This window comes from Apteryx mantelli, chromosome 1 (genome assembly GCF_036417845.1).
Source record: "Apteryx mantelli isolate bAptMan1 chromosome 1, bAptMan1.hap1, whole genome shotgun sequence".
Lineage (NCBI taxonomy): Eukaryota > Metazoa > Chordata > Aves > Apterygiformes > Apterygidae > Apteryx > Apteryx mantelli.
Window position 1 is genome coordinate 85592599 of NC_089978.1, and position 27067 is coordinate 85619665.

Below are 27067 nucleotides of genomic sequence, written 5' to 3' on the forward strand. Positions count from 1 at the left end.
AATTTAAAACATATCCCTTCACAGTGACAGTTCACTGCTGTCATTTTAAAGAAAAGTGGATTCCCCAAAGCATCCTAGTGAGCATTTCAGCATCAAATGTTGCCTATGTGCATGAAAGTAAGCATCCTTTGGAGCAGTAAGCTGAGTGATGTACCAAGGAATGACAATTAATAACTCAATACACAGAGAAATAACTCCTGGGAACTTTTACTCAAAGCCAGAAGGGTTCTGGCTGGGACTGCAGGGCAAGGCAGTCTCCATTTTGACAGATACAGTGTATGTGTTAAGCAAGAAAAAGTGGCTTTAACAGTCTCAAGTCTTGGACCTGTGGCTCTCGAGCATGAGTCTGAGAAGAATTCAGTATATTCCATGTTTAAAGATATGAGCATTCTCTTTTCTCGATTCTAGCACCACTAATCTGCCATTTTGCAGCTGATTAATCACATTTTGCTAATCTAGTAAAGTGGAATATATTTACTATTTATTCTTCTTGAAATGAATTAATGCCAGTGGGGAGGCAAAAGGACACTATTTGCATACACTGAGCCTCCAAAGCTGTACATTACATTTGCTAGATTACGATGTCTGTGCTTTCGAGTTAAGAGAAAAAAAATGGAACAGCAGGAAATGGACAGGGAGACTGCGAACCATTATACATGAATGCAGAATAAAGAACGAAGTCCTGTGACGTGGCTGATTCTGCCTAGTGAATAATCAAAAGACCTTTGCAACTATTCGTTGCATCAGCCACCCTTCAGCAAACTAAAAGAGGATTTACTTGCTGTTGTTAGCTGTTTTATTTTGTTAATGCATTAGCTGTTTAGTTCAACAGTTTTCATAAGCAGCCCTGCATCCAGCAGAAACAACATCTTGAACACTAGCAATTTGACAAAATTTCCCTCTCTCTTTGAACTGGTCTCTGTGGGCAGAGACATCCAGAGATGCGTCTAAAGGAGAGGGAATTCCTGCCCTCCCACATCTCTTCAGCCCTTTCAGTGCACATGCTCAATGCTGGTGGACACCCCGTGGACTTCATATCGTACAGGGATTTACACAAGCTTCCTTCCAGTTAAAAGTGTTCCTACTGTGCCTACAAAGGCATCCAGATCATTGCACATGCCTCTGTTTTTAAGTCATGTCTGGGATGAGTTTAAGAGGAAGAAAAGTTAGTGCTCTTGCTGAGCAGGCAGAAGAAAAAAGGCAAGCAGTATAAAAATGTGAATTAAAGATGGTTACCATCTTAATTTACATCTTTCCCTGCTTTGTGAAATCTCATGCTCCTTTTCACTAACCCACAAGTGAGTAGAAAAACAATTGCTAGAGTCCAGCTCTACCTTAAAACATCAGCAAGGGGACAGGATTTATACAGTATCCACATCTTCGTCTCATCTACAATACATGTCTATTTAAAAAGAACCAGTATATACTATTATTTTGTAGGCAGCATCCCAAACAAATAGAATTCAGTCCTAAAATCCATAATATCAGACACTGCACAAATTAGTGCTGTCACTTAAAAAATGAATGAAAACAAAAACAGAGTATAAACCATATATTTCTGAGCAAATATCATATACAGTTGTGGGTTGACTATCATTAAAATGCTGAGAAAATAACAGCAAAGAATCTGAAAAAATATATTCATGATAATCTTTGAAATCCTGCATTACATTTGAAATGGATTCAAATATAGAAAAAGCTCCAAACCCTACTTATTTTGAGCTTATTCAGTTTGCATCTTGTACTACTTTTACAGTGTATAACTGGATAAGTGTTGACACATAAAGATGTAATTCACCAGTGTTGATCACAACTAATATTAAAATAAATAAACAAGTACACTGAGATGATACAAACTGTGCATAGAGAATTCATCCTAATTATACACAGAGGGATTCAAGTAAACAGAGTTATGTTATGAAATTTTCAGAAGAAAAACAAATCTTAGAAACAACATTCTCAACACCTTCTCTGAGTAATTTTCTTCTGACATTAGCATTAATCCTATAAACCCATGGGTTGAGGTTAAAAAATAAGATGCTTAAAGGTAAATGATAAAACTAGTAGGTAAACAAATTGTTCTTCATCATTTACAAAATGACAAGCTGCATTTTCAGTTTTCAGATGTAGACACCTAAGCAGGAATTCTGCCCACTTAACTTTAACCTTCTGAAAGTTAAGCACTAAGTTAATTGTCTGTTCCCTTCTATTCAGTGCAGATTCTGCTTATCCAAGATACTGATTTTAGAAGGATCCACCTATCCAAGATACCTGCTTTTATTCAGTCTATCAAGACAGGTTTCTATTTTTCTTCCCTGTCAGGAGGGGAAGAATATACACGGCCATCTTAAACCAGCCAAGTTTGAATGACTCAAATTAGATGTGATGAATTGAGTCAGATAAATAAAGATTTCTAGGTGCCTGCATCCCAGTGGAAGTTATGGACCAAAATGTGTTTGTCAGCTTGTCCCATTAGGATACAGCCTAGTGTCCCACAAAACCAACAGAACTACTCTTGCCGTGTTTGTTGAGCACAAAAACAAACTTTCACACAGGGCATCTACAGCCTGCATTTACACTGGGCAGTCTAAGGATGTGAACTGTAATTTGCATCAAATATGAGCACACAGGTGTAGGGCTCAATCCATCCTCCTGAGTTTCCCATGTGTGAAAAGAAGGCTTGCACTGTGGACACAGTAAATGTCAAAATAAGGTATCTTAATTGAAAACTATCCTTCTCTCCACTCACAAGCTGAGGGCTGGGTATACCTCACTGCTGAAGTTAACCGTTTCACCAGCACAGGGTGGGGAGCATTTTCCACGTGCTTTACATCGACATAGCACAGCCAGCTGCCATGCACCAAGCCCAGCCTTGCACGAGCCTTCACAATTAAGCAAAAAGGATTTCCAGCAGCGCCGGCATGCTGGATTTGGCCCCCAGAGCTCGGGTGCTGGGTCGGCAGGAGCTGTGGCATTGCTCATGTGGTGCAGAGGCACCATGGCTTGGAGCAGGAGACGAGCTGGCGCTGGCAGCAGAGCTGGTGTTTCAGCATCCTCACCAAGGGATGGGAAAGGTCTGGTGCCTGCCCTCCCTGTGCAGACACTAGCGGATATAGGTCCTAACTGTGTGGGGGGACAGCCAATACCCCCCGTGCTCCCTCCCACGGCATAGGGTAATTGCACTTGGATTTGTAGCTGCAGGATGTGCGGCTGGGAGGCAAAGAAAAACACCCAACATTACAGTTCAGCTGCAGGAAATAATAGCTCTAATGACCTCGGTGGAATAAGAACCCTACATGTCATGTTCGCTTGAGAGATGTACAAACTGAGACAGCAAGAGAAGAAGAGCAGAAATTATCTATTCTACTTTTAATTTGTAATAGACTTTAATTTCAGCATTTTCACTGTTTGCTTTATCACCATGCATTAGAGGTGTTAATATTACCTCTCCCATGGGAAATGTTACGAATGAGGTAGCACTTTTACAAGAAAACTTTTATTTAATCTCACTCTTAAGATGTTCCCTTTTCCTGGGAGGGGAAAGGGGATAGAGGATGTTGTTTTTCGGATGCATGCTGAGAAATGCTTAGGAAATGTCACTTAATATTCAAGGCAGAAAGGGAGAGTACTCAATGCTCAGATCTGATATACTGTTAGCCTGTGTCCTTGAAAATTAATATTCTACAAGGAGAAATTGTTTAGTACTGAGGTGGGGCTCTCTTATGTCTCAAAACATCAGGAATAAGTGTTTTTAATGGATGATCTTTTTCCCCCACTATTATCGCTCTGTAGGGAGCTGCCATCAACAGTGACCTACATGTTGTCATGGCAGAAATGCATATTTCAGATGCTGGCCTGAATGTAGATGATGGTTGGTTGGTGCTCATCTATCTGCAGTGTGACATATTTAGAAAATAAATAATACCTGCCAGAGGGCCTTGCTTGCTTTGCACATGGGTTCAGTTGGGGGTCCCTTTCCTTTCCCATATGGTGGTGTGGTAAAGCCATTACAGATGACACAGGGGTGCTGCTTACAGAAGAAGTACAGCTATCCTTGGAGATAAACATATGTGAAGCGCTGTTTGTGCTGGGTTGGGATATGCATTTTCTTTGTAAGGTGCTGTCAACACCAAGCTCTCTGAAACTGTGCCAGAATTCGGAGAATCAGGAGAACTATTTTAAAATGATATGCTCATTTTTTATGCTTTCTAGGAGGCTCCTGAGCCACCTTCCCAAACCTTAGAGTACTGCCATCCAGAACTGTTCCTTTCAAAATTACAGATTTTGAGGAGGGGGTGGTGAGGACCCAGCAGGCTGGCTATTCCCATGTGTCTTGGACCTTGGGCTTTATGAGAGACTAGCAACTATCAGAAAGCACCATTTTGGGCACTGGCAACACTACTGATGAGAAGAGTCTTTCCTTAACAAACCTTGCTGTGTTAAAGGCACAATTTCAATTATGAAAGACTTAAATGTGGAGAAGAAAATGTTTCAGCTCATCCGGGAGGAGAAGTCCAGTTATTTTTTGATGTTGCTGGTGTCCAAAGCACCTCCGAATGCACAGGCGGCACAACTGCATCAAGGACAGCGGCCCTGCAGAAAGAGCAGGGGAAGAGGTCACATATGTGGCTTTATCACCCTCAGGTCGGCTGTTGCAAACCGGAAACGGCGGCTGTGCATCACTACACACCTGGCCTCCTGCTGCCCTCTGAGCATGTTCATATCAGACTGTACTCTCTAGCACAGCGCGGCTCTCCCTTGCTCCCATGACCCACCTTGCACAGCACTCAGCAGCAAAAGCTGGACCCATGTCTACGAGGAGACTCAGCCCGCCTGCAATTCCCTTCAAGCCTCATCACTTGCTGTCAGCACGCAGCAGCGATTAGCATTAGCGGCTTCCTTCATTTCCTTTTAAGCTGCACCAGTGCCAAGTTTGTGTTGTCTGAGCAGAAAAACTGATTGATGCTCCCTTCAAAATCCTTCCACCCTCCTGCCCCTGGTGAGATCCCAGCTGGTGATCCACTGCCTTCTTGAGACGTATTTCATCATTGAGATAAACACATGGCAAAAGAAACTCTCCATAATCCCTTATTTAAAGCTTCCTGATTAACTGGTCCCACGCTGATAAATGCAAACCCTGCTGAAGAATCTGTGGTGTATTTTTTATTTAAATGTAATGGCATAGCAAGTTTGTTGGGAGGCCTTATCATTTTCATGAAAAGGAAGATCCCATGAAGTGCTTTTAGTAGCAGCATCGTCCAGCGTTCAGCCCTCGCCCATGCCACTGGTGCAGCTATCGCACAGCTCACAGTGACCACCACCACGGGGTGCAGGGCGTTTGGGTGACAGCAGTTAAGGAGGGCAGCCCATGGGAGGCAAGCAGCGAGTGCCAACGGGGGCAGGATGCCAGCCGTGAAGGGGAGATAAAATGAAACGCTGTAGAAAACAAGAGGGAGGTAAGTGAGCCGGGAGAGAGCAGCTTAGGTGTTACCGACCCTGATTCCATGTGGGGCAGATAAGATAGGGCAGTGCGCAGTCACCCGAGGAGCTGAAACACTGGTGGTGATGGAGGGGTGAAGTGCTGCGGGAAGGAGTAAATATGGAGGGAGGTGGCAGCTTTAACCAGCTTTTGAGTCTTTCCGCGCGCAGGCTGTCAGGTTTCCGGCAGCTCTGCAAAGCCCAAGGCTGCTGCACCGTTCGAAGGACTCTGCACCCACAGCCCTGGGCTTCCTACTCTAGGGCTCAGCTGGAGGCGTTACCCAGTGCTGGGGTACAAGGCAACAAGGACAGCTGACGGAGGGCAAGTTAAAGCAGCTATTGCAGCATCACTCTACATGGGGTTGTTTGGCCATTCTGCTTCCACTTGTAAAGGCCCAATCTGAAAACATCTCACAAAAAAAGCCTCCATTCGGAAAGAAAAATAAAACTAAAGACTTACCAAAAAAACAAGCAATCTCACTGCTCTGAAAAATATTTAGAAAGTGCAAGCATACTCTTCAAAAAGACACTGCATTTTTAGCCTGTTAGCTAACTCTCCGGGCCACCTGTAGGACACTGCCTTGCAATGCAAGCAGGGTATGTAACCATCCAGCAATGGGGCAAAGTCCCGGGAAGGGAGCCCACCACACACGCCGTAAGCACTCACTTCGGGCTGATGCTCACCAGCCCATCTGTGGTAGCACAGCGCTTTCTCCAGCCTGCCCTTGCCGCAGGCGCAGGGCTGCTGCAGTGTGGGGGAGGCAGTTGTGCGTGGGGCCACACGCGCCCGTGGGGGGGCGAGCACCGGCAGGACGTGGGGTGGCAGCTGGGGCAAGGAGATGAGGCTAATGTTTGCTCAGCTCTCCTTAATTGCTCCCTTTCAGTCAACCAAAGAAGTTAGAAATCAGCTGCCCGGGAATCGCGACCCTATGCAGAAAAAGGCATTTTGAAAAACACTGGAAAAGCACTAGTCAGCAGCAAAATGCCTCCCAGGCATTTATTATTTCTAATTTCAATCATTCTAAAGGCGGAGTTCCACTTGGAAATGTTCCTTACTGTTGGAGCTGTCGGGTCAGCCCTCGCCGTGTTTCTTGGGCCTGCTCTGCAGGGCGTGCCTGAAATGTTTTGTTATCCCGAATAAACAGGACACATGCAGTGCTGCAGGAGTCAGGAGCCTAACGCAGCAGGGATTTGAGCTCCAAAAGTTCACAGCTCTGTGCACCATAGATTAAGCTGGAAGCCCAAATATCTGCTGCATGTACATAACAAACACTGTGTAGTTGTTTTCATGCTATTATCATCATGCTACTGTTTCATGCTACATGAAGGGCCTGAGTCACCACTTTATTATTCCCATTCTACATTGGTGTGACTCTGTTCATGATGGAGTCATGGATTACACCGTCTGTAGCTTATTAAAATGATGAAAATCTAGGCTTTTTTATAATGTGTATAGTTTACTGACTGAATGAGAACATCTAAAGAAGAACACAAGTACTCCAACAAGTAGTTTCTAGAGACCTTATTCAGATCTTCCTCATAAATGGTAAGTAAAATTTCTCTCCATAATTCATTAAAATATTTGTAACCGATAAAATACAATGGACCTGGAACTATTTGTTTTACAGGTAAAAAAAAAGCACTTTCCACAGGTCAAGCATATAGTTGGATAGTGCTGAATTATTCGGTACATGAATCTAACCTTTAAAAAAACGCTCATATATAGATTCATTATGTCACCCCTGTGAAGTTTTCTTTAATTTTCCTCCAAAAACTAATATAAAGAAATTGATTTTAAAGATACATTTGCAGCTACACAGAATTTTAGCCCAAAAATAAAAATGAAAGGCAAGGAACTAGAAGATCAATGTTACAGTATAACACATGCATCAAAAAAATTTTGACTGCAATTTTCCATTTATGCTCAGACCAATACATGACACACTCCTGATCAATTGTGTGCTATAAAACCAAAGATCCCAGTCCTGCTTGTCAGCTTGCATCAGCTCCCATCAAAGGTGATTTTCCGTCCGCATTTGTCAGTGGGTTCTGGGTAGAATTCCTAGCTCCATTCCCACCTCAGATACATGGGAACTGAAAGACTCCCACTGACTTCAGTGGATTTAGGGAATCAGAAAAAGCTACCCTTAATTTCTAAGTCGTGTTGTTTTGTTTATATTTTTCTCCCAAACTCTATTTTGTGTTATATTACATGCTCTATTGGATAGCTTCCTACTGCGATAGGTTCACAGACCTGGAGGTCAAAAGATAGCATTATTGCTGTTACTGTTATTACTAGTACCACCACTATATTCTGACACTAGAGGAAATAGTGTCGAAATATCAGGGGATAGAACTAACCTTAGTTGTTTTCATTTTTGTAGAGTTAATAACACGGAATAGTGTATCATTTTGCAGCAGCTCATTTTTTCCACACAGAATCCCATGTGAATGGATAAAACAAATGTTAAGGGGCACCTTCTTTCTGCAGAAAGAGTTGACTTAGGGGGCTGCTTGGAGGAACCAGCTCCATCGGCCTTTTGCTGTCTGCGTTCTTTGCCCAGATGTCCGCTCCAAAGTCGATCAGCAGTGTCACCAGCTCGGGACTGCAATTCCTGGCAGCCGCATGGAGAGGGGAGTCCAGGCCCTTGCCACTGTTCACTTTTGCCCCTGAACACAAAGAAACAACAAAGAATAATGACAATGCAGGAACCCATTTCCAATTCCTGCACTAGCTGCTATTTCTCTGACCACCCTGCAAACAGTGGAGGTGGTCTTCCACACTTTGGGGCAGGGTACCTCAGCTTGCGCTGGGCTGGGGAGCAGTGGGATTGTGACTAAGGAAATCATTCCAGAGGAACGGTGCATGAGGAAGTCCAATAACCTTTCATCCACAGCCCAGACTACAGATATCCTGAAGCAGCACAAAGATGCATCTCCACCTGAGACCCTCCTCTAGTCCCCAGACCACTGCCCCATTCCCTTAAATCATTGCAGGGTTTCAACTTGCTATCTGCTGGAGTCCTAAGCCAATGGGATTTCCAACTGCCAGATTGACCGATCTGTTGGGGGAAAAAAAAGTGAGGATGGAGAAGTTCTAGAGGCGCTTTGTAGAGGAGGATATAAGCACTTGCTGATGGGTGTTCTCCAGTACATTATTCAGGGCTAACAGCCCATAAAACACAAGAAGGGTGAGCTGCAGAACTAGTTCAAAACTATTTGTGTTTCTTAAGTGCACATTCTCATACAGAAAAGGCAGCAAAAACACAAAATAGCAGAAAACAGAAAATCATAGCCCAACACTCAGAGTGTTCTTTTCTTTTTTTTCTTTGTTTCAAAGTGAGTTTCTTGCACCACCATTTTTGCAATATTTGTGTGGCTACATTATGTTACATGGCCCTTTCGGGGAAAAGAGATGCACTGCTGTAGATAACAAGGAATGGCCTTGTATAATTATCTGAGTGCTTAGCCTTATAGCTAGGCTTGTTTGATCCTAAGAATATAATGCTCAATGTTTTTCTGTGTTGGACATGTTGCAAACTTTTTATGAAATGAGTGGGAATTAAAAACATGTTTGCAGAAATAGCATGTAAAAATGATTAAATACGTTCTTTTGGATAAAGAGGGAGGAACAAAAGAAGGAAGTTTCTTCTTGCTCTCTTCAAATAACTGCAGCATGACAAACAGACACTGTAAAAGACTATGCTTGTTCTAAGCGCCACCAGTACTGTGAAATGCAGGATCACTCATCATTTTGCTGGGAGCTGAATAACTGAGCTCCTTGGTCAAGATGACCCCTATCACCCAGTCACCCTAATTAACCCAGCGCTGCCATCAAGAATGAAACATCTCAAGATTTCAGAGCAAGAACACCTCTAAATCTATGATGAGACAAGAATCCCAAAACAGATTTTACAGAAACTAAAAGTGCACCATTCCATATTTTTCTTTTTACCTGACTCAAGTAACTTCTTGGCACAGTTTACTTGCTGGTTTTCACAAGCTACATAAAGTGGAGTACCCAGATGTTTGATGTTGTGATCTATATTTACTCCATGGGACGTGAGGAATTCGACACATTGCACATGACCTTAAAAGGGAAAAAGGAAGGTCAAATCACAGCGACTGGACATTTTTCGTCAGTCCAAATTCTCTATTGCAGCAGGGTAATCTGGAAAGAATCACTATTTTGTCAAGATGGTAGTGTAATACTTCATCCACTCCCCTTACTCCAGTGTTTTCAACCTGGAAAACAGGAGCTGCAAAGCCACAGTTAACAAAACCAGATAAGGTTCTTGCGTTTTAGCTGACTCATTTCAGATGTCTACCTAAGATGAAATAAATCACGCCCTGTTTCTTCCCATTGCTTATTCAAGTAGCCAGACGACTGTCTCAGATGTCTCCATGACAGACAGCTAGTCTGGACCATGAATCCCATTGCAGGTGTCACCAAGCGAACACAGAGGCCATGAGAGCCGAGCCGAGCTGCCCTCAGTGAACACCGGGAGTGACAGGAACTGCACCGCTTGTGATGAGACCAGATATGGGGGTATTTCATATGACCTAAGCCAAGCGAACAATTTTCTCTCTCTCTTTTTTCCACTTGAACCTGTTGCTAGTAACATGGAGAGGAGTGATGACACCCGCGGCGTTACCTCGCTTAGCAGCTTCATGGATAGGGGATGCTAAGTCACAGGGTGGATGTAGACTGGCTCCATGGTGCAGCAACAAATTCAAGCAAGCCACACTGCCACTGACACAAGCACTGAACAAAGGAGTGTGCCAGTCAACAGTAACACCATTCACCTGGGGGAAAAAATCACAAGTAGGCTTTTTCTTTCTTTGTCTTCTCTATGCATGATCACTATATCAGAATGGATGAAAATAGCCCTATTTCTCAACAGAAAATAGGGTTCAATAACTTTTATTTTATTCCTTGCAAAAACTGTCCACTGTTTCCAAGAATTCCAACTTTGTATTAAAAACTCATTTTAAAAAAATGAAAAAGAATTGCCCCAATTTTCCCCCTCTGCAAAGAAAAAATTTAGCCAGTGCAACTCCAGGATCTTATGGGAGTTACTGAGAAATGTGTGCCTATTCCTCAGGTACCTCAGCTCGAACACACCAGCCCGTAGCCCAGTCCTGCTGCACTGGGGCTCCCTGGTGCACCATGGTGTCTTACCAAGAGGAGACCACGGTGAATCCTCGAAGGGGCTATCCTGGACAAGACAACTCCAGGAGGACACTGGGCACTGCATCTACACCCTCAGGAGATGTAGCATCATTACCAGTTTGAAACAGTCCATTTTTAGCAGAAAGTGCACAGTCCCCTTTTTTATTTTAAACTGAAAAGTAATATATGGACAATGAATTAATTTTCTTATTCACTATAATTTTTATATTAGCTTGAAAAGTAGAGGCTATGAGGCACAGCCCCCATTTCATCACTTTACTTGTTATCTCCATTTTCTTCCCATTTTATTGTCATTTGATCCTAACAGTCTTACACCTCAGCTTCAGACTCTGCATATTGAAACCAGTGGGATTAGTGTGTGCAGAAAACAAAATATGTACTTTATTTTTACAAGATTATAAACCCTTTGCAAGAGGAACTTTTTCTTATTCTTTCAGTAAACAATGAGACCACTAAATCATTATCTGAAGAACAACAATAACAATTGCTATTTGTATCTGTACCTTTTGGATTTGTATATGTGCCTTTTGAATTGATTTGTATCTATGCCTTTGTGTCTTTGGATGCCTTTTGGTTTGCTTTATTAAGTACATTTTATAACACATGCACTTTTAGCTGAGCTATGCAGTGCGTAAGTCACAGCAATACACAGCAGTGGAATAGTACATCATCTAGCATTAAAGTGTGATAATAAAACAGACCAAAACTGGATGGTTTGTCCATCATGTGCTTACCTGAGCACCATGTTTTAATAAGACACTGGCACAAGCAGCATGACCCCCTAGGCAGGCTTCATGGAGAGGAGACACCTGGTCTGCTGTAAGCAGATTAACATTGCTTCCCTGATGAAATAATAGAAAATACTATTACAGCAAACCCCCCAAAAGAAAAAAATCTTATATAATGATCCTTAAAAATTTGTGTAATCTCACCTTCCTCAACTGCCTGCAGTTAATTCATGTTACCTTGATAGGTAAGTAAAGAAAGAGGCTATGATGCTTTGACTGGAATGGATACTGTATACAGCATATTAGAGGCTATGTCTACTATGCACTACTAATCAAAACAGAAAGTTTTAGGCTTTCTGCCTAGTGCCAAATGCCAAGTGGGACTCGACAGGCATCATTCTAGGCACTCGGCATTCTTTTATTTCTATTACATCACAGATAACAAACTCTGAAATAAAAAAGATGAAAAAATGTTATTTGTATTGTTTGTACAATCATGACTGCCACCTATTTTCATCACCACTCCTGCTCAGCAAGTTTGTGATTATTTTATCGGAAAGAATTCTGAAATGGTTTTGACATGTTTTCCAATTTTCACTGTTTGGCACATTTTGAAGGAAAGTCAGCCTCTCCATTAGAAATAATTTATTTGATTCTACCACAGGTTCTTTTCTTTCTAGTAATCTTGGCCCTTCAGAAGTTTAGGCTGGAAGAGTTTTCAATAACTCTTCCCTTTCTGTCAGCTCCTTCACAAGACCAAGAATCCAATCCGACAATTTCAAAGAATCAGAGCAGTGATGTTCAGAAATCACTTCTCCCTGGCCATTCCCTTCTCAGGGGCAGCTTGGGCCCAGGATACCCTCAGGCACTTCAGTTGGCACCATGCATGGATGTGGGGGCAACTGAATTGATGCCTCAGGTGTGGGTGTGTGAATGTGAAGCTGAGCTCCACCACAGACACCAAACATTGCTGGAAGACACAGGAGCTACAGAGGAAGCCTGGGCAGCCACCGGGAGATGTAGCGACTGCGGTCCCATTGCCTGAATGAGAATTAAAGTACGACTGAGGATATTTCTATAGGTCTTCAGTTTAGTGCACGGGGCTTGTGCTAGATAAGGAACTGCCTGCAGAAAAAAACACATTAAGAGCAGATTTCATTGTCTTCTGCCCCATCAGGTCAAAATGATTTAGTCACCCTGGATGTTTCACACTAAAACACAGCCTGCATTCAACAAATGAACAAATTCAGCAGAGTTCATATCCACCTAGCAAAGGGATACCTGGTTGATGAGTTTCTTCAGAGTAAGCAGACGCCCATGGACAGAGGCATCATGTAAAGGAGACCAGTCTGAAACAAAGTCTGTATAAAGAGAAAGACAGGAAAAAGGCTAACAATTCCATGGACTATTTCACCAGTGCACTTTACTTCACATGAGCGCCCTCAGGAAATCTCTCTTCTAATTTACTCCTTGAACTACCAAGCTTTGCTTGGAGCAGCCACCAGGAGGGAGTGAAAAAAAAGTGTGACTTCTGTATGGGTGTGTTTTTAACTCATTCTGTTAGGACTAAACAGCTACGTTCCATTAAGAAGACAACAGAGCAATTTACAGAGCATCACCTTGTTCTGACTGAGCTTGTCCTTTGCTTTGAATTATTTCCAGTGATTTTGCAAGCTCATTACACTTTGCCAATTAGCACAAAAGGAATATGTTTTAAAAAGGCTACAGCTGCTAAATCATTTACCCCTACTCAGAGATGGGCTAGAATCAACAATACTTAATTGTGGAAGGTGCCAAAGTACAAGGAGATAAATTGTGTTTCAGGTTGATTTTGTCTCTTAGTGTTCACTGTTTGGTGTTAGCCAGTGCAGAGGTAGTTAGATAATAGCTATATTCTCAGAACCATGGAAATCATGGAGTGGGATACAGCACATACAGAGAGAAGCTCAGGAGAAGGGTCTGCCTTTGCTTTTTGTTTTCCTACTTAAACATTAGTGGGGGAAGGAAAGCACTCGGGATAAGCTGAAGTGGTCTTGGTGGGGAAAAAAAAAGTGCATTTCCAGAAAGCTTTTTTACAAGAGAGAGAGGCTTTCCCCCAAAGGATGCATGAAGTGCATGATTTCTTACTGCTTTCCTTCATGGGGGCAAGGCAAAACAGCTATAACAAGGGACCTGCTGAGGTTTACATAAAATGTTGAAGGAATGGTACCCTGCACCGGCAAAGGGCCCGGCTCTCACACCCTGAAGCAAGTGAGTCTCCGTGCAGGCAAGAGCCCCCTCCCTAGCACCTTGCTGGTGGCGGGGAGGGAGCCTGTCCTGGCACACCCGTAGCCCCAGGGACGGGGCCCAGAGGGGTGAAATTTTACCTGAGTACATTGTAAAGAAACTATTCCTACTGCTAAGATAAACACATTGATATTTTCAGTGCCCATAGAAAGGTAACCTTGCTAGACTATGTAGGGGGTATGAAAGGCCCACATCAGAAACAGGTTTTTAACTACTGTTTCCAAGTCATCTTGGTATTTAAAACCTGGTCTTAAGAAAAGTTTCACACACCAAAAGCAATTACTGGAAACGTGTCAGCATAGCTCTGGTTGGATCAGAGAGGTATGGGAGGGAATCCTTAGGGTCAAATTTGGCATTAAACCTGTCAGATCACATAGAGTGCTTTTGTGAAAGATCTTTTTTGGGGGTTGCCAGGCAAAAGACTGATTTGATGACTTTTACAAGGCTACCTTTCTACCATTCCTCAGTTACACTGCATAACATAACAATCTGAGGAAATACATAGCTGCTGATGACTTTTAAGTTTCATTTCCCTAGTTGTTCTATTTGTTCTTTACTTTAATATAGCGAAACAACCTAGCTTAGTACTAGGGACCATCCAGATTTTAACAACAGCAAGGGGACCTTTAGTATTACAGATTTCACAGCTCAGGGCAGGTGGACAGCACTAATCCCTCAGGGAGATATTCACCTTTTTCAACATTCATTGCCTCAAAACTCGGTGTATAGTCTAAGTTAACGACCCAGGTTCCCCCTGTGAAGGAAAAGAAGCATTTCCAGAGGGCATTTCATCCAGCTTCTTTTAGAAACACATTGAGCTGCCCACTGCAGATATCCCCCTCTCCCTCCATTAAGTACAGAAAAAAGCCCAATGACCAACCTGGGCAAGTTGCCAAGGTTTTCATCAGCTAGACCTCTCTGAGGTTGCAAAAGGCCTGTTATACATTTAATTACTCTTGCAAGAGTCCTTTATGCCTGTAGAGTATATTTTTCTAGAGTAATCCATAGAGGCAAAAGGATATTTCTGCTGCTCCAGTACACCATTTTTAAGCCACTAGATGTCCATCAAGATGTTTATCTGCATAGCATATTCAACTGATAGAGAAATTAGTGTCTCTGAACAATGGCTTATTGAAGGACAAAACTAGAGCAAATTTTAGTGTTTCCCTTCTTGGACACCAGAAAAGTAGGTCACGGTAAGAAGCAGCTATTCAGAATGGCAGTAGACACATATATCACAAGAGGGAACCAGACTGGTCCCTGTGATGCTTCTTATGCAAATGAAGTAATTAAAAAACAAACAAACAAACAAAAAAACTTGAGGAACATTAAGATTTCACCTTCTCTTGAAATAACACTTCCCTACTAGTGGTTTATCATGCTCCTGGCTCACAGGGCAATCCCAGTGACATCCTGGAACTATCCCCCAAAGGACAGTACCTCATGGTAGGTTTGAAACCTGAGAGAGGAGTGAGTTGTGAGCAGAACAAGGCCCTTAGGAAAGGACTGTCATCAGCGATGGTCAGATGAGCAACTGATTCAGGATTTTCATACTTTCTTTTCATTGCCTTGTCTCTGGTTATGGCTTCTATATACTTATGGGAAGGGAAAGGGGGAGGGCTTGAAAAAAGACTGGATTCATTGTTTTATGATAGGCTTACATTTGCACAATCAAAGCTATCACTGGATGCCCCTTGGGGCCAGAAAGGAGCTTTATTTTGTGTCCACCAGAGACCGACCATGGCTGGAGACAGGGTGCAGACCCAGTGGCTGGAAGTCCCATTACCTGGTCGGTATATCCTGCTCATGGGTACAGTCAAAATGACTACCAGCTCTGAAAGCTGAAGGAAACATACCTCCAAGAGCAGACCAGGAGGGATCATCATGCTCTGGGATTGTACCTCCTCTGAGCATGAGCACTTCCTGTGCTTAACCCAAGGTCTTATTTAACAGATTCCTCTCATGGAGCCTTCTCCTGCTCTTCACATGCATTCAGCATAGCTGTGGACTGCAGTGTCTTTCTGCAGATCGTGTTTGTTGTCAGGGAACCGACAAGATATTTGGTGACCTGTTGACTGCAACCTGCAGATTAAGTGTTTTGTGGACACTTTGAAATCAGCTATCTATTCCACTGCTGCGTGTGACTGGGAGAGACTACTCAGACTTAGCAGGCAAATCTGCACTGCCAAATAAAGAGGGCCAGGAAGATAACGCAGCCCTGAGCTGCTTCTCATCCACATGCTTAATTGTGAGTTTACTTCCCACCTTATCCTGAATTGCTCCAGCTGACTCCAAAACAATACGGAGAACAACTCAGGGAAATACTTCATACCAGAGAAAGCTCCCCAAGGGGCTCATGGACAAAGCTGCACCAGGTTTGGCCCCTTCACCCTATACAAGCCTTCCTCCACAATATTATCCCAACAGGCTTTGTACATGCAAACATCCTTCCTGCCACAGTCAAAGTCATGTGACATATCCCCTCGGTTTCATGCTATGAAAATACCACTCTACTGAGCTGCAACATGGCCCTCACATTATTTCAGAGACTTTGAACTGGAAATATATGTATAAAATAATAAGGATGTCTCAGGGTAATCAAGTGAGACTCATAGTGTGGATGTGGCCAGTTTGTTCTCAAGTGGACAAGCCTTACACAAGTGAGGATGTGAAGGCAAGTCTGCCTACACCATCTGTTCTCAAAGACAGGAATGGTCCCAGTCTTCTTCATTTAGCAGTATAGAAATAGCCAGAGTAGACTCTATGAGTTAGGTGGTCTTTTCCAGTCTTGCATTCCTATGACTATGAAAGTCAAAGGGAATAATAATAGGGAACTGAAGAGCAAATGAAAATTCACAGGCACAGAAAGATTCATCAACTCAGATGTGATTCATGTTTGGGAGAAGCCTCAAAATTAGAAGGTCAAAGGATGGAAGAGACAAAACCCCAATACAGCTGCATGGGCTGCAGTGAGTGCGTGAAATGAACAGACGAATGAACTCAGGAAGTCTGGGTAATATACTTTGCTTAGCTTTTAAAGAAAATCGTATTCTTTGCTAATGGCATCATCTGGGAACTGCCTGCCTCCTTTGCTGTGTTCCATAGTCCATGTTCCACAACAAACTTATGGTTGCAATAAGTTCATAAACCTTCTTTGGCTTCAGCAAACAGACAGCAATTTCCAGAAGCTCTGACTCTGGTCTCATGAGAATAGGGGCCCAAGCCATGTTGCAATTATTAAAGCACAATATTATTATTAATTCATTAAGACAACTTTGCCTTAAAAGTGATGCATGTCAAATGCTGTTTATTAAATTATATTTCTCTGTGTAAAGTTAAGTATATTTTTTCAGACTGCAAAGTTGAATGAGCTTTGCTGGATCATCTTTATCGCTGCAGTGATGCAGACAGCTAAGCATCTCTGCTCATTTGCATTAAACACCTTAGGAAAGGTGGGCACTGTGTGTTGTGTGCAGTGGGATTACTGCCCCACATTTGCCTGTGCCTTTGTCAATGATTCTCACACGGGCTGTTTTAAGCAGCCCTGTGAGACAGCCCATATCAGCAGTGATCAGAGTGGGTGAAAACCAAACCCCAGAATTATCACAAAGTAGAAGCGAAGGCCCTTGTTCTTGTGAAATTTTCTGGAAGGAGGATGGTAGTACACTCAGAGTCAAAACCTCACATCTCTCCTGACATCTTGAAGCAAGCTCAGGTCTGCAGGGCAGCCTCTCCAGGGGCCACTGGCTCTGCCATGCTGCCCTTCTTAAGTGTCCTGACTGTGTTACTGTTGGTGCTGTTACAGGGTCTGTCAAAAGCCTTAGATTTTCCCATTTAGAAATTAATGCTGTTGCAAGATCTGCATAAGTTGCAATGGAGCTATGCTTACATGTCATTCTTAAAAGCTAGACTGAGGAACAAGTTTTCTGAGTTTCAACTTGATCTTTTTTTGGCAGCACAGCTACAGACAGGGTTTTGATCAGACCCAAGGTATTGCATTAACCCATCAGGATTCTGGTGGAAAAGAGGGAGGTGTATGGTCATGCCATCACAACCACATGCAGATCTTATCCATTCAGTGTTTTCTTGAGAAAGGGCAAGTTTCTACTGAGACACTAAACCAGATCCAGATCAGACTACAGTCATCCATAGACTGGCCACTAGCCTGCAATTCTGTCATTTCTTAAAAACAAATTAAAAGCTTGACAAGTGAAAAATAAATGTCAGTGAAAAATAAAAAGAGGTATGTACAAACCTGCCCTATATTCAGCTGGGAATCCTGTACTGAGAGAGACCAAGGACTTTATCCTAAATAAAAGTTGAGGCCTAAGGCATCTTTAAGCCAGTCTTGGATACATTGGTGAGGGGGCAGGTTATAAAGGCATGTTTAATAGTTAGAGTAGCCTTTGTAATCCTAATTGCTACTGCGTAGTTCCAAATCTCTGCAGCCATAAACTGTACAGCCATGAACTGCTGCCTCCCCTGCCCCAGCTTCATCTGCAGCAAACCCCTCCACCCTGAAGGGACTCCTGGGAGGCACCCTCCTCCAGGAGCAAGCAATTTTCCCCAGTTCCTGCATTCAGGGCATCACCCTCAGGTTAATCACAAAGTTTCCATTTTCTCCCTGCTCTATTATGCAATTCGTGTTTGGTACCTGAAGGAAAGAGACTGCAGTGGAAGCTGGGATCTCACCCCTATTTCTGTGCACCACAGTAGGTACACCATCAGTAATATAAATGATCAGTATTTAAGTCATTTGCAAACTTCTGAATAAAACCTAAGCAAATGCCAAAGTTAATTGGCCATGGGCTTTTTAAATCATGAAATAGTGATTTTCACAAAAATCCTCAGAATACTCTGCCCATGGGAGCTGCCTGTGAAGGAGCAAGAGTGGTGTACACAGGTGGCACAGTTATGTTCACTGTATGTACCACCAAAGCAGCAAGGATATCTGATTGCCAAAAAACAAGCACTCTGTCACACAGGAACAAGCCAGTTTATCCAATATTGAAATTTACCCAGCACCTTAGTCCACAGGCATGCTAAGTCAGGCATCAGGGCCCTCAGCATCTAGAAATCTAAACCCCAAAAGTCCAAATTCAGGGGCATTGGGATATCTAACTCCTTTTTCATCGCTGAAAATCCAAGCTGACTCAGAGATTATTTTAAACTTTGGATCATATTTGATTGCACTGCTATCACTTGGGCATTTGAATGCTGACAGTGTATACAGAGGGAGCCTTATATCATTAACCACACAAACATGCAAATCCTGACTGCTCCTTGTGGACAACAGAGTGTTCCCAGTGCCTTTCTAGGAGAGCATTCATTTTTGTGGTGAGGGTTTAAAGCATCTTTTTCCAGGCTCTGATCACAGGGATGGTGTTGCACGCTGGGTGGCTGGTCCCCGACTGGTTTCCTTCAGTGGTGGTCTCACACGGTACAACTCCCAAGGGGCTTTGAAAACCTTTCAGCTGAAGTATGCTCTTGTACACACATTTGCATAATATACGTGCCTATGGCATTGTATATAACAGTACTCTGGATGGTATTTTTCATATTTAAAGGCTTTCACAGGAAGTTGGTGATATATATAGCCAGAGCCAAATACATTCCTGTTGTAAGTCACCAGAGAAGCTTATTGGCTCTACTTAGGACCAGGCAGACCCAAGAGGTATGAGCTGAACTCCTCTTTTCAAAGGACCAACTCCTCAGTGTGCAGCAGGGCTCCCCTACTTCCCATCCAGCTACACGAAGCCTGACACCATTTTGCCAGAGCTCCTCTCCAGTGCGGACCTGATTTGGTTCATGTTGTTAATAACGACACTTTCCTTTTCCACTCACCCCAGCCTCACATGCCTGCATACACACACACACACACACACACACACACACGAGGATAGCAGACAGCACAGCAAACTTACAGATCTTCTTTGCATTGTACATTGCATCTTCCTATTTTTATGGTCCTATTGTTCTTGGTATGAATGGAAGAGTTGTGAATAGCCCAGGAAAGGAGTTAGAATAGTGTAAAGTCATGTTATCTTAACTTGCGTCCTTGTTCCCACTGCACTGGCCATGAACTGAAGGAGTAGCTTCTCAGAAAACAGGGCTACAGGGAACAAATCTAGCTAAATTGTTATGTGAAATTTAATTACTTGTCTTTTGTCACCATGTCATATTTTCACAGGCTCCGGGCCAGACAACAGAGCAATGACCAGGGTGAAGTCATTTGTCTGAATAACTGTTCCCCGGTGACTACAATTGAATAATGGCCTATCTGTTGTGGAAGAGCCCACTAATGCTGGCTCAGCCTTTGCAAGAATATTTATGCCTGCCTATTGGAAAAGGAATAGGAAGAAAAAAAGAGAGGGGGAGGGAAGGGAAGGGAAGGGAAGGGAAGGGAAGGGAAGGGAAGGGAAGGGAAGGGAAGAGAAGAGAAGAGAAGAGAAGAGAAGAGAAGAGAAGAGAAGAGAAGAGAAGAGGAAAGAGGAAAGAGGAAAGAGGAAAGAGGAAAGAGGAAAGAAAAGAAAAGAGGAACTGAGCCAATGATGAGCTTTCAGCTGGCACTAATCTAAGCCAAACATGCCACATTGCAACTTCTTTCTCAGTTGGTTGTGGTTTCAAATACTGCATTTGTTTCCGTTTATACAAACTGCGCTGCAGAATCAGATATTCTTTTCTGGATGCACAAAAAAACCCAAATTCAGTTACAAATATGAATAGCATATAAAAAGCCCATCTGAAATGCAAGAACATGGGGACATTGTGTGGGATTGTATGCGGACCTGCACTGTAAATAGAACATCAGGAGGAACATGCTGCCATAGCCTGACTTTGCCCTATCCACCCACCGCTCTTCTACCTCTGCTGGCAGACTAGAAGATTAGTGGAAAGGCAGGAGTGTTACTTACCCCTCATCAGTGGGTTTGATAGAGAAGTTGCAGATGACTGGCATCCAGCTCCTTGCGATTTGCTGGTGTTTTGATTTGTTCCCTCATCATCCATCTCAGCCCAGGCTGTCCAATTTCTGTTTTTTCACTTCACAGTTGGTCTCAAGAGTTCAAATTCCATCCTGCTCGACAAACCTCTGGTTATGGGAGTAATCTATTAAGCAGGATCTGTGTGCACAAGTCAAACAGACCTTACAGCAGACTGGAACTTGGTGCCGGCAGCACTTTGTGCAGAAACTCGAGTACCTGGGTTAGGATTTAATGAAACACCTCCCTCGCTCAGTTGGGAAGCAGCCAGCAATCAGGCAGACCACACTGTACAAAGCAAGAGACGTGCCTGATGTCATATCCTTTCCAACACTGTGCCCAATCAGGACGCCTGCCGTCTGTTTTTATCAGGAAGGAAATTCTTAGTTTGCCAAAAAAACAAGACAGAAAGAGCCAGTTCAACTAGTTGAGCAAACTCTGCCTGCAGGGGATTTGTAAAGAAAACTCAGAGAGATACTAGTGTGCACTGATCTGCACCACTCCCAAGCGAGTCCTTTGCAGGCAGCTTTGCCTTGTGCCTCTCTGAGTACTGTACAGTATGCAAAACCACTCGTGTTATCTGAAAAGCCCATGATGGTATGCAAGAAATGGCGTGCTGAATTCCTTTTACTCAGCAGTGGTCGCCACATACTGTAAGAATATTGAAACCACATGTTTGTAGAGCTATGCTTTCCACTGGAAGCCCTTTATTGCTTCCACGGCATGAAAAACACAGCATTATGCAGGCTGTTTTCCTTCCACCCGTTTCAATCAATTTCACTGAGTCATAGTCATACCAATAGTTTCATATCTGAGCACTGTCTTTTTATTTCTAAGCAATTTCTCAGTCTAAAATAAAAACCGTGAAGCTACCAGCAAATAAATAGCAACAGGCCTCCGCCTCATTTCTCTGAGTGTTTACATAAATCCTGTCCTCACAGATCATCTCTATTTGCACTTTTTTTGTACCCAAATGAGTATAATTCACAAGCGCAAAATCTGTTTGCTCTGCGTGAATATTTGTTCATTTGTGTACAAGAGCAAGCAGGGAGGACTTGCATGTAAAGTCTCATCCATGTAAACAAAAATTAGAGTTTTCTTAAATTTGTCCTCCAGGGTAGAATTTGTATCTCTTTCCAATCCTAAGCAACTGGGATTCATTTTTATTCCTAACACATACAAGATATTTGGAATCATTTTTAGATTTTTTTCATATCTTTAAAAAAAATCTGTTATATTAATAGATATAAACAGCAGCTCAACTTCACCCACAAACCCTGTCGGCAGGGAATTTGTGAAGGAAGCCTGGAGACATCCTGGTGCACAACTGCTGATGAAGTATGGATGAGGACAAGGCCTGCCAGTTCCCTTGGCTTCTGAGTGTGATCCCCACATGCTTGATGCAAGCTTAAACACTTTGGTCTGATTGGCATATATGTTTGTGTCTGAGCCATTGCAATTTCAGTGTTAAAAAAGTTGTGGGAAAAATTACACATCTGTAAATTCAGGAAGTTATATAAATATTGGTACTGACCATTAGTGTGTGGAAAACAATTTTTCCTTTTCAGTTTTGCTTGAGATTAGTGGCTAGATTGCTACAGCTTATGTTTAATCATATATTTAGTGGCGTTAGCAAACACACCAGCTATGCCACCACTAAAAGGGATCAGCATGTGTGTACACATATGTAATTATATGGGTCATAAGTGAAGAAGTATTAGCTAAGACCTTTGAGTTCAACCATACAAACTCAGAGCCTACAAGACAAAAGTCCCTTAGTCCCTAGTCATTTAAGGACAGGGAGACTTTGGCCATTTGGTCCTTTGACCAAGAGACCTGCTGGCTGATACGGTAATCATTTGAGTAGTATGGTATTGGTTGCACATATTTTGGTCATGTTCTATTAAATAAACCTCTGCTTTGACAGATGAGCTGTAGTCTGGTCTTTCTGGAAGCTGATATGGTTGCACAAAGCATCTAAAGGGTGATGAGCCCGTAACCCTCCCCAGTGCTCTGGAAGTCTCTAGCTATTCCCTACCTCCATTATCCCTTCTGAAAGGGGTAGGGTCATAGCCCACAGACCTACTTCATCCTGAGCTGCTGGTATCCTGGTCCATGTATATTTATATCTCATGGAATAAATAGACACAGGCATCACAAAAGGAGTTTCTACTTTAATCACACTTTACTTCTGGCAACAACAGAGAGGTGGACACCTGGGCAAAGCCACAATGACAGCATGCTCCAGTTACTGCATCCATTCCTGGGGAACTGGGACTCCTTTCTGAGCTACAGCATCACACTCAGAAATAGCACTCTTTGGGCATGCTTTCTTCTCTGGATCATGGTACATTTCCGCATAACTAGATTCCTGTCCTGTGGCTGGCCCTGAAGCCTCTGTTTAATCAAGACATCTTCAGTTCTTATTATGAATCCCCTCCACTTTTGTTCCATTCTGGAAATACTTTACCCCACAAAACCCTACCTGTCTGCTACCAAACTGGAGAAAAGGGGCCCATTACCTGGGATGTAGCCATCCCATTCTTTGGCACAAGCAAAATTTCTTCAGATGTTAGTAGGTTTAGCAACAATTCTACCCAGAGTTAGACACTTGGCTGGCTATGGCTCTGTGGTAGAAGGAGTATAAGGTAAGAAGATAGTACAGCTATTAATTCAAATCTACAAAAAGTTCATAAAATTAAGCAAATTCATGCTCAAAGTCTCCAAACCAGCATACGCCCTTTATTTCAACTATGCACTTTATCCTTTCCTTGCATTCTTAAAGCTTGTAGAACAATTCCAGATGTGGACTATTTTGAGCTGTTAGATGGGAAATTCAGGAACAGGTAAGTGATGAGAAGAGGTTATTACCTGTACACACACAGTGGGGAAAAAGCTACCACTTGAAAGAAATACTACAGTCGCTAGAATCATGTAGTTTGATATCCTCTGAGCCCTGCCTCATCTACATTACTATCTTGCCTGAGAGTTTTTGCAGGGTTAGGCCAATGCAGGGGAAATTAAGATACTCTCCTAGTGCAGGATCCTTTGTCCATTAGGATTTAGGTGATGCAGGGGCTTTGCCCAAGGCAGGGATTAATTTCATACTGTATGTATATACATACATATATAAATACATATATGTTTGTGTGTGTGTGTGTGTGTGTGTGTGTATAACCAAATACATCTTTTACTTTTTTCATTTAAAAAGTCTCTTTCATCACTAGATATGGTGGGAGGGCAGGAAAAGTACCTATTAAAGGACTTATTAGAAGTGATCATCTTAGCAGACACCCAGAACAAGAGCTTCCTCTGTGCTTATTAAAGTAAAAGATGCTCTACTTGGATTCATAAGATGACCATACAGTGAAGGAAAAATAGGCAGATGTTCTCTCTCTTTTCAACTGGATGTTACAGTGGTACTTCCTAGGCTTTGTCTTTTCTAGAAGTGAAGTTTTGTGGTCCTTATTTATGATGAATGAGACCTTATTTTCCAAACATAGGTCCATAAATATTTTTCTTGCCTCTTGGGAAAAAGCAGGTTCCTGGGACTCCCCAACCTTAGCATTCACCCTGTGTGGTGTCTAACCATGGCCCCCTCCAGCACACACACACCTTCTCCTCAACGAATCTTTCTCTGTTTGGTCAGAGCTCACCTTGCAGCAATTTTCTGTCACACACATTAACAAGGTTGGTACTATTTACAGCTCTAAGGAGTCTAGTTTTAAATGCTGCCAAATGAGTTTTGTCGTAGAGGCACAATGAGTAACAAGGCAGAATTAGCAACTCAGAGAACAGAGTGAAAAACAAAGAAACACTGTTTTTCTCTGTGATTGCAAAACTTCATTCCTTTCTCTTTGCTGTGATTTTCCCCACTACTGTATGGGTGGCCAAGAAATCAGGATGTGAGGTTCCTAAGACCACCATTGTAGGACCCATACTATTGTCTCCAAGGATTAAAGCCGTATTGATTATGCCTACACCAGCAATCAAGCGTGAGTCACAGCTCATTTTGCAATCAGACGCAGCTGCCCTGCTCACAGGCTAGCAGGTGCTCATGCTTGGGCTGAGTCTCATCTCTAGGGTGCTTCAGAGGGAAAGGTCAAGCCCTGAAATACTACCTTAGTGTGAGCCCATGCTCTCTTTCATCTCGTTTGGATGGATGGGACATGTCCAGGGCTGAGACTGTAGCCATCCTCTCCACTGACCAAGAATCATACTCCTCTGAATTATGTTACAGATACCCTTATGCTGATATGCAGCCAGACTACAGCAGCAAGTAGCTAGAAAACTTACGTCTAGAGCTTGGCAAGTTTACAATGCCTCTTGGGCTCTTGCTTCAGCTAGTAGTTTGGACATACGTACAGAGGCGGTGCGTTGGCTTTGACCTGGTATGGCAAATACACCAGCAAACAAGACCAGCTAGGACAACTTGCCTCTTTCAGCATCATTTTCCTCCAAATGGCAACACCGAGCTAAATGTAACTCCCCAGATAAAACACTACAAAGTTAGAGTATTGTGATAGGGTCTATATAGCCTTGCTGGGCACTGAGAATATGCGAGAAAGCCCTGATTCTTTTAATTAGCCTGGTTGCAAATCTTTTTTGGATGAAAACAAAAAAATCTCAAACAACAAAGGAACATGTTTTAACGTTAGCCTGAATCTCAAGATAAACAGCACACACAACTTCAAATACAGACTAGAAACAGAGCTTACACAACACAGAGACACACCAGAGCTTTTAATCATTATAATACTATTTTCCATTTAAATAGCACTGCAACTCTGTGTTCTACAAAAACAGAGCTAGCTACAGAAATCACTTTGTCTTTGTTCAGATGCAACCATCCTGTGTGGATAAAAGTGTACAGTAAAGTTGAGTATACGATACTCAATATTACTTGCTCTGTTTACAGAATATCTTATAAGCTAGCCACATTTTTTTCCTTCAAAGGTAAATTTTTGTAAATAATTCAATTAAAAGTTCTACTATTTTGACAGTTTTTTCCCACTTGCTAATCAGTTTTTAAATTGAGCATGTCAGTTATTGATCACAGAAGAGATTTTATTACTGTTTGCAGGTTTGGGCAAGTACAATACAAGGATACAAATCACAGAATTACAGAAAATGTTTGGAAAATTGGACACAAAACATGGGGTTCATGCATTAATTTATCTTTAGAGTCTAAGCCAGGAACCCTAGGTTTCCTTTAGAGTTAATGAAGAGAAATAGGCAATTTAAATGGTGATTCATCTGACCTATTTAGATGTCTGCTTTAGGAGGATATGAATTGGGCCTTTGAAGGCCTATAAAGGCACTTCACTGATTTAAAGGGATTCCTTTATGACACACTTATCCCTCAAATGACAAGCTGAGATATAGGTGTGCATGTTTAATCAAATGAAACCCACTTTAATAGTATGGCTAAAATTCACAGTTAAGTGACCCAATTCTTTGACCACACATGCCAACACTATGTTGTGCACTCTACACTGCATAGCCTCTGGGTGCAACAATTTAGGATGAAAGGTCTTCACTTCTTCGTATGAAAGGATCATTTAAATAAGCAAAATGCAGCCCCCAGCCCAAGATTTGCCTAGAGCTAGGGGCTATTGCAGAATCCCGAGCAAGTATCAGGAGTAAGTGTGGCAATGTGTGACATGAATGGACCTCTGAATCAGGTCCTCCAGCATAATTCCAATGTTGGCCTATGTTTGAACTGCAAGACTGTGTCTTTGGGGTAAGTATCTCTCAGAGGAGAGGATTTTAATAGCTCTGGCAGATTTAGCTGCAGTGATCTAAGCTGTTGCTGCCCACGGCTGCCTGCCCCATTCCCCACTTTCAGCAGATGCCACCCACATCCTTGCAAGGGATGGCAGCATGGGCTGCACATTGATGCCTCAACTGCCTTAGTGCACAGTCCATTATATTAGCTCAAAAAAACATAAAAGTTGTTTTTTTACTAATCTTCCAACCTGTAAACTCGAGCCCTGAGACACTAGTACATGTCACATTCTGCTGCCTCCCCTTTAAGGCAGTAATTTCCAGAAGATGAGCAAGGCAAACATCTTGGACATTCATGTTTTAAATCACGGCAAGTAAATCTGTTAGAGCTTGCCCTCAGGAGTACTAAATCACCAGTGCCATTTCTGGAAATACCTGAGATTTCTTTGGAAAGCTGCTGTAAAACATGTGAGCAGACACAGAGTTTAGAGGTTCTCCCTTGAAGAAATTTTTAATCTTGTCCAGTTCTCATATCCCTGATTTCCTTTCCTCAAATCAATTCTCTTTTCCAGAGGCTTTCCTTTTCTTACAGATATTCTGAGCATGTAATGTTTTTATTTTCCTTTCTCTCACCCTCACAGAAACTTCCCTTCGCAAACATCCCATCATCCTGG

The 27067-nt window shown here is 42.6% G+C and overlaps 1 protein-coding gene across 1 annotated transcript; it reads right to left on the bottom strand.

Moving 5' to 3' along the window:
- Window positions 1–1377: 1377 nt before the first annotated feature.
- ASB9 (ankyrin repeat and SOCS box containing 9) lies at window positions 1378–20935 on the bottom strand. Its single transcript, XM_013951529.2, has 7 exons — window positions 20601–20935; window positions 12682–12761; window positions 11407–11514; window positions 10134–10284; window positions 9434–9568; window positions 7957–8148; window positions 1378–4593 (listed from the first exon to the last, which is right to left on the bottom strand). The coding sequence occupies exons 1-7, from the start codon at window positions 20692–20694 to the stop codon at window positions 4469–4471; spliced, it is 885 nt and encodes a 294-aa protein (XP_013806983.1). The 5' UTR covers window positions 20695–20935; the 3' UTR covers window positions 1378–4468.
- Between the last annotated feature and the right edge of the window lie 6132 nt (window positions 20936–27067).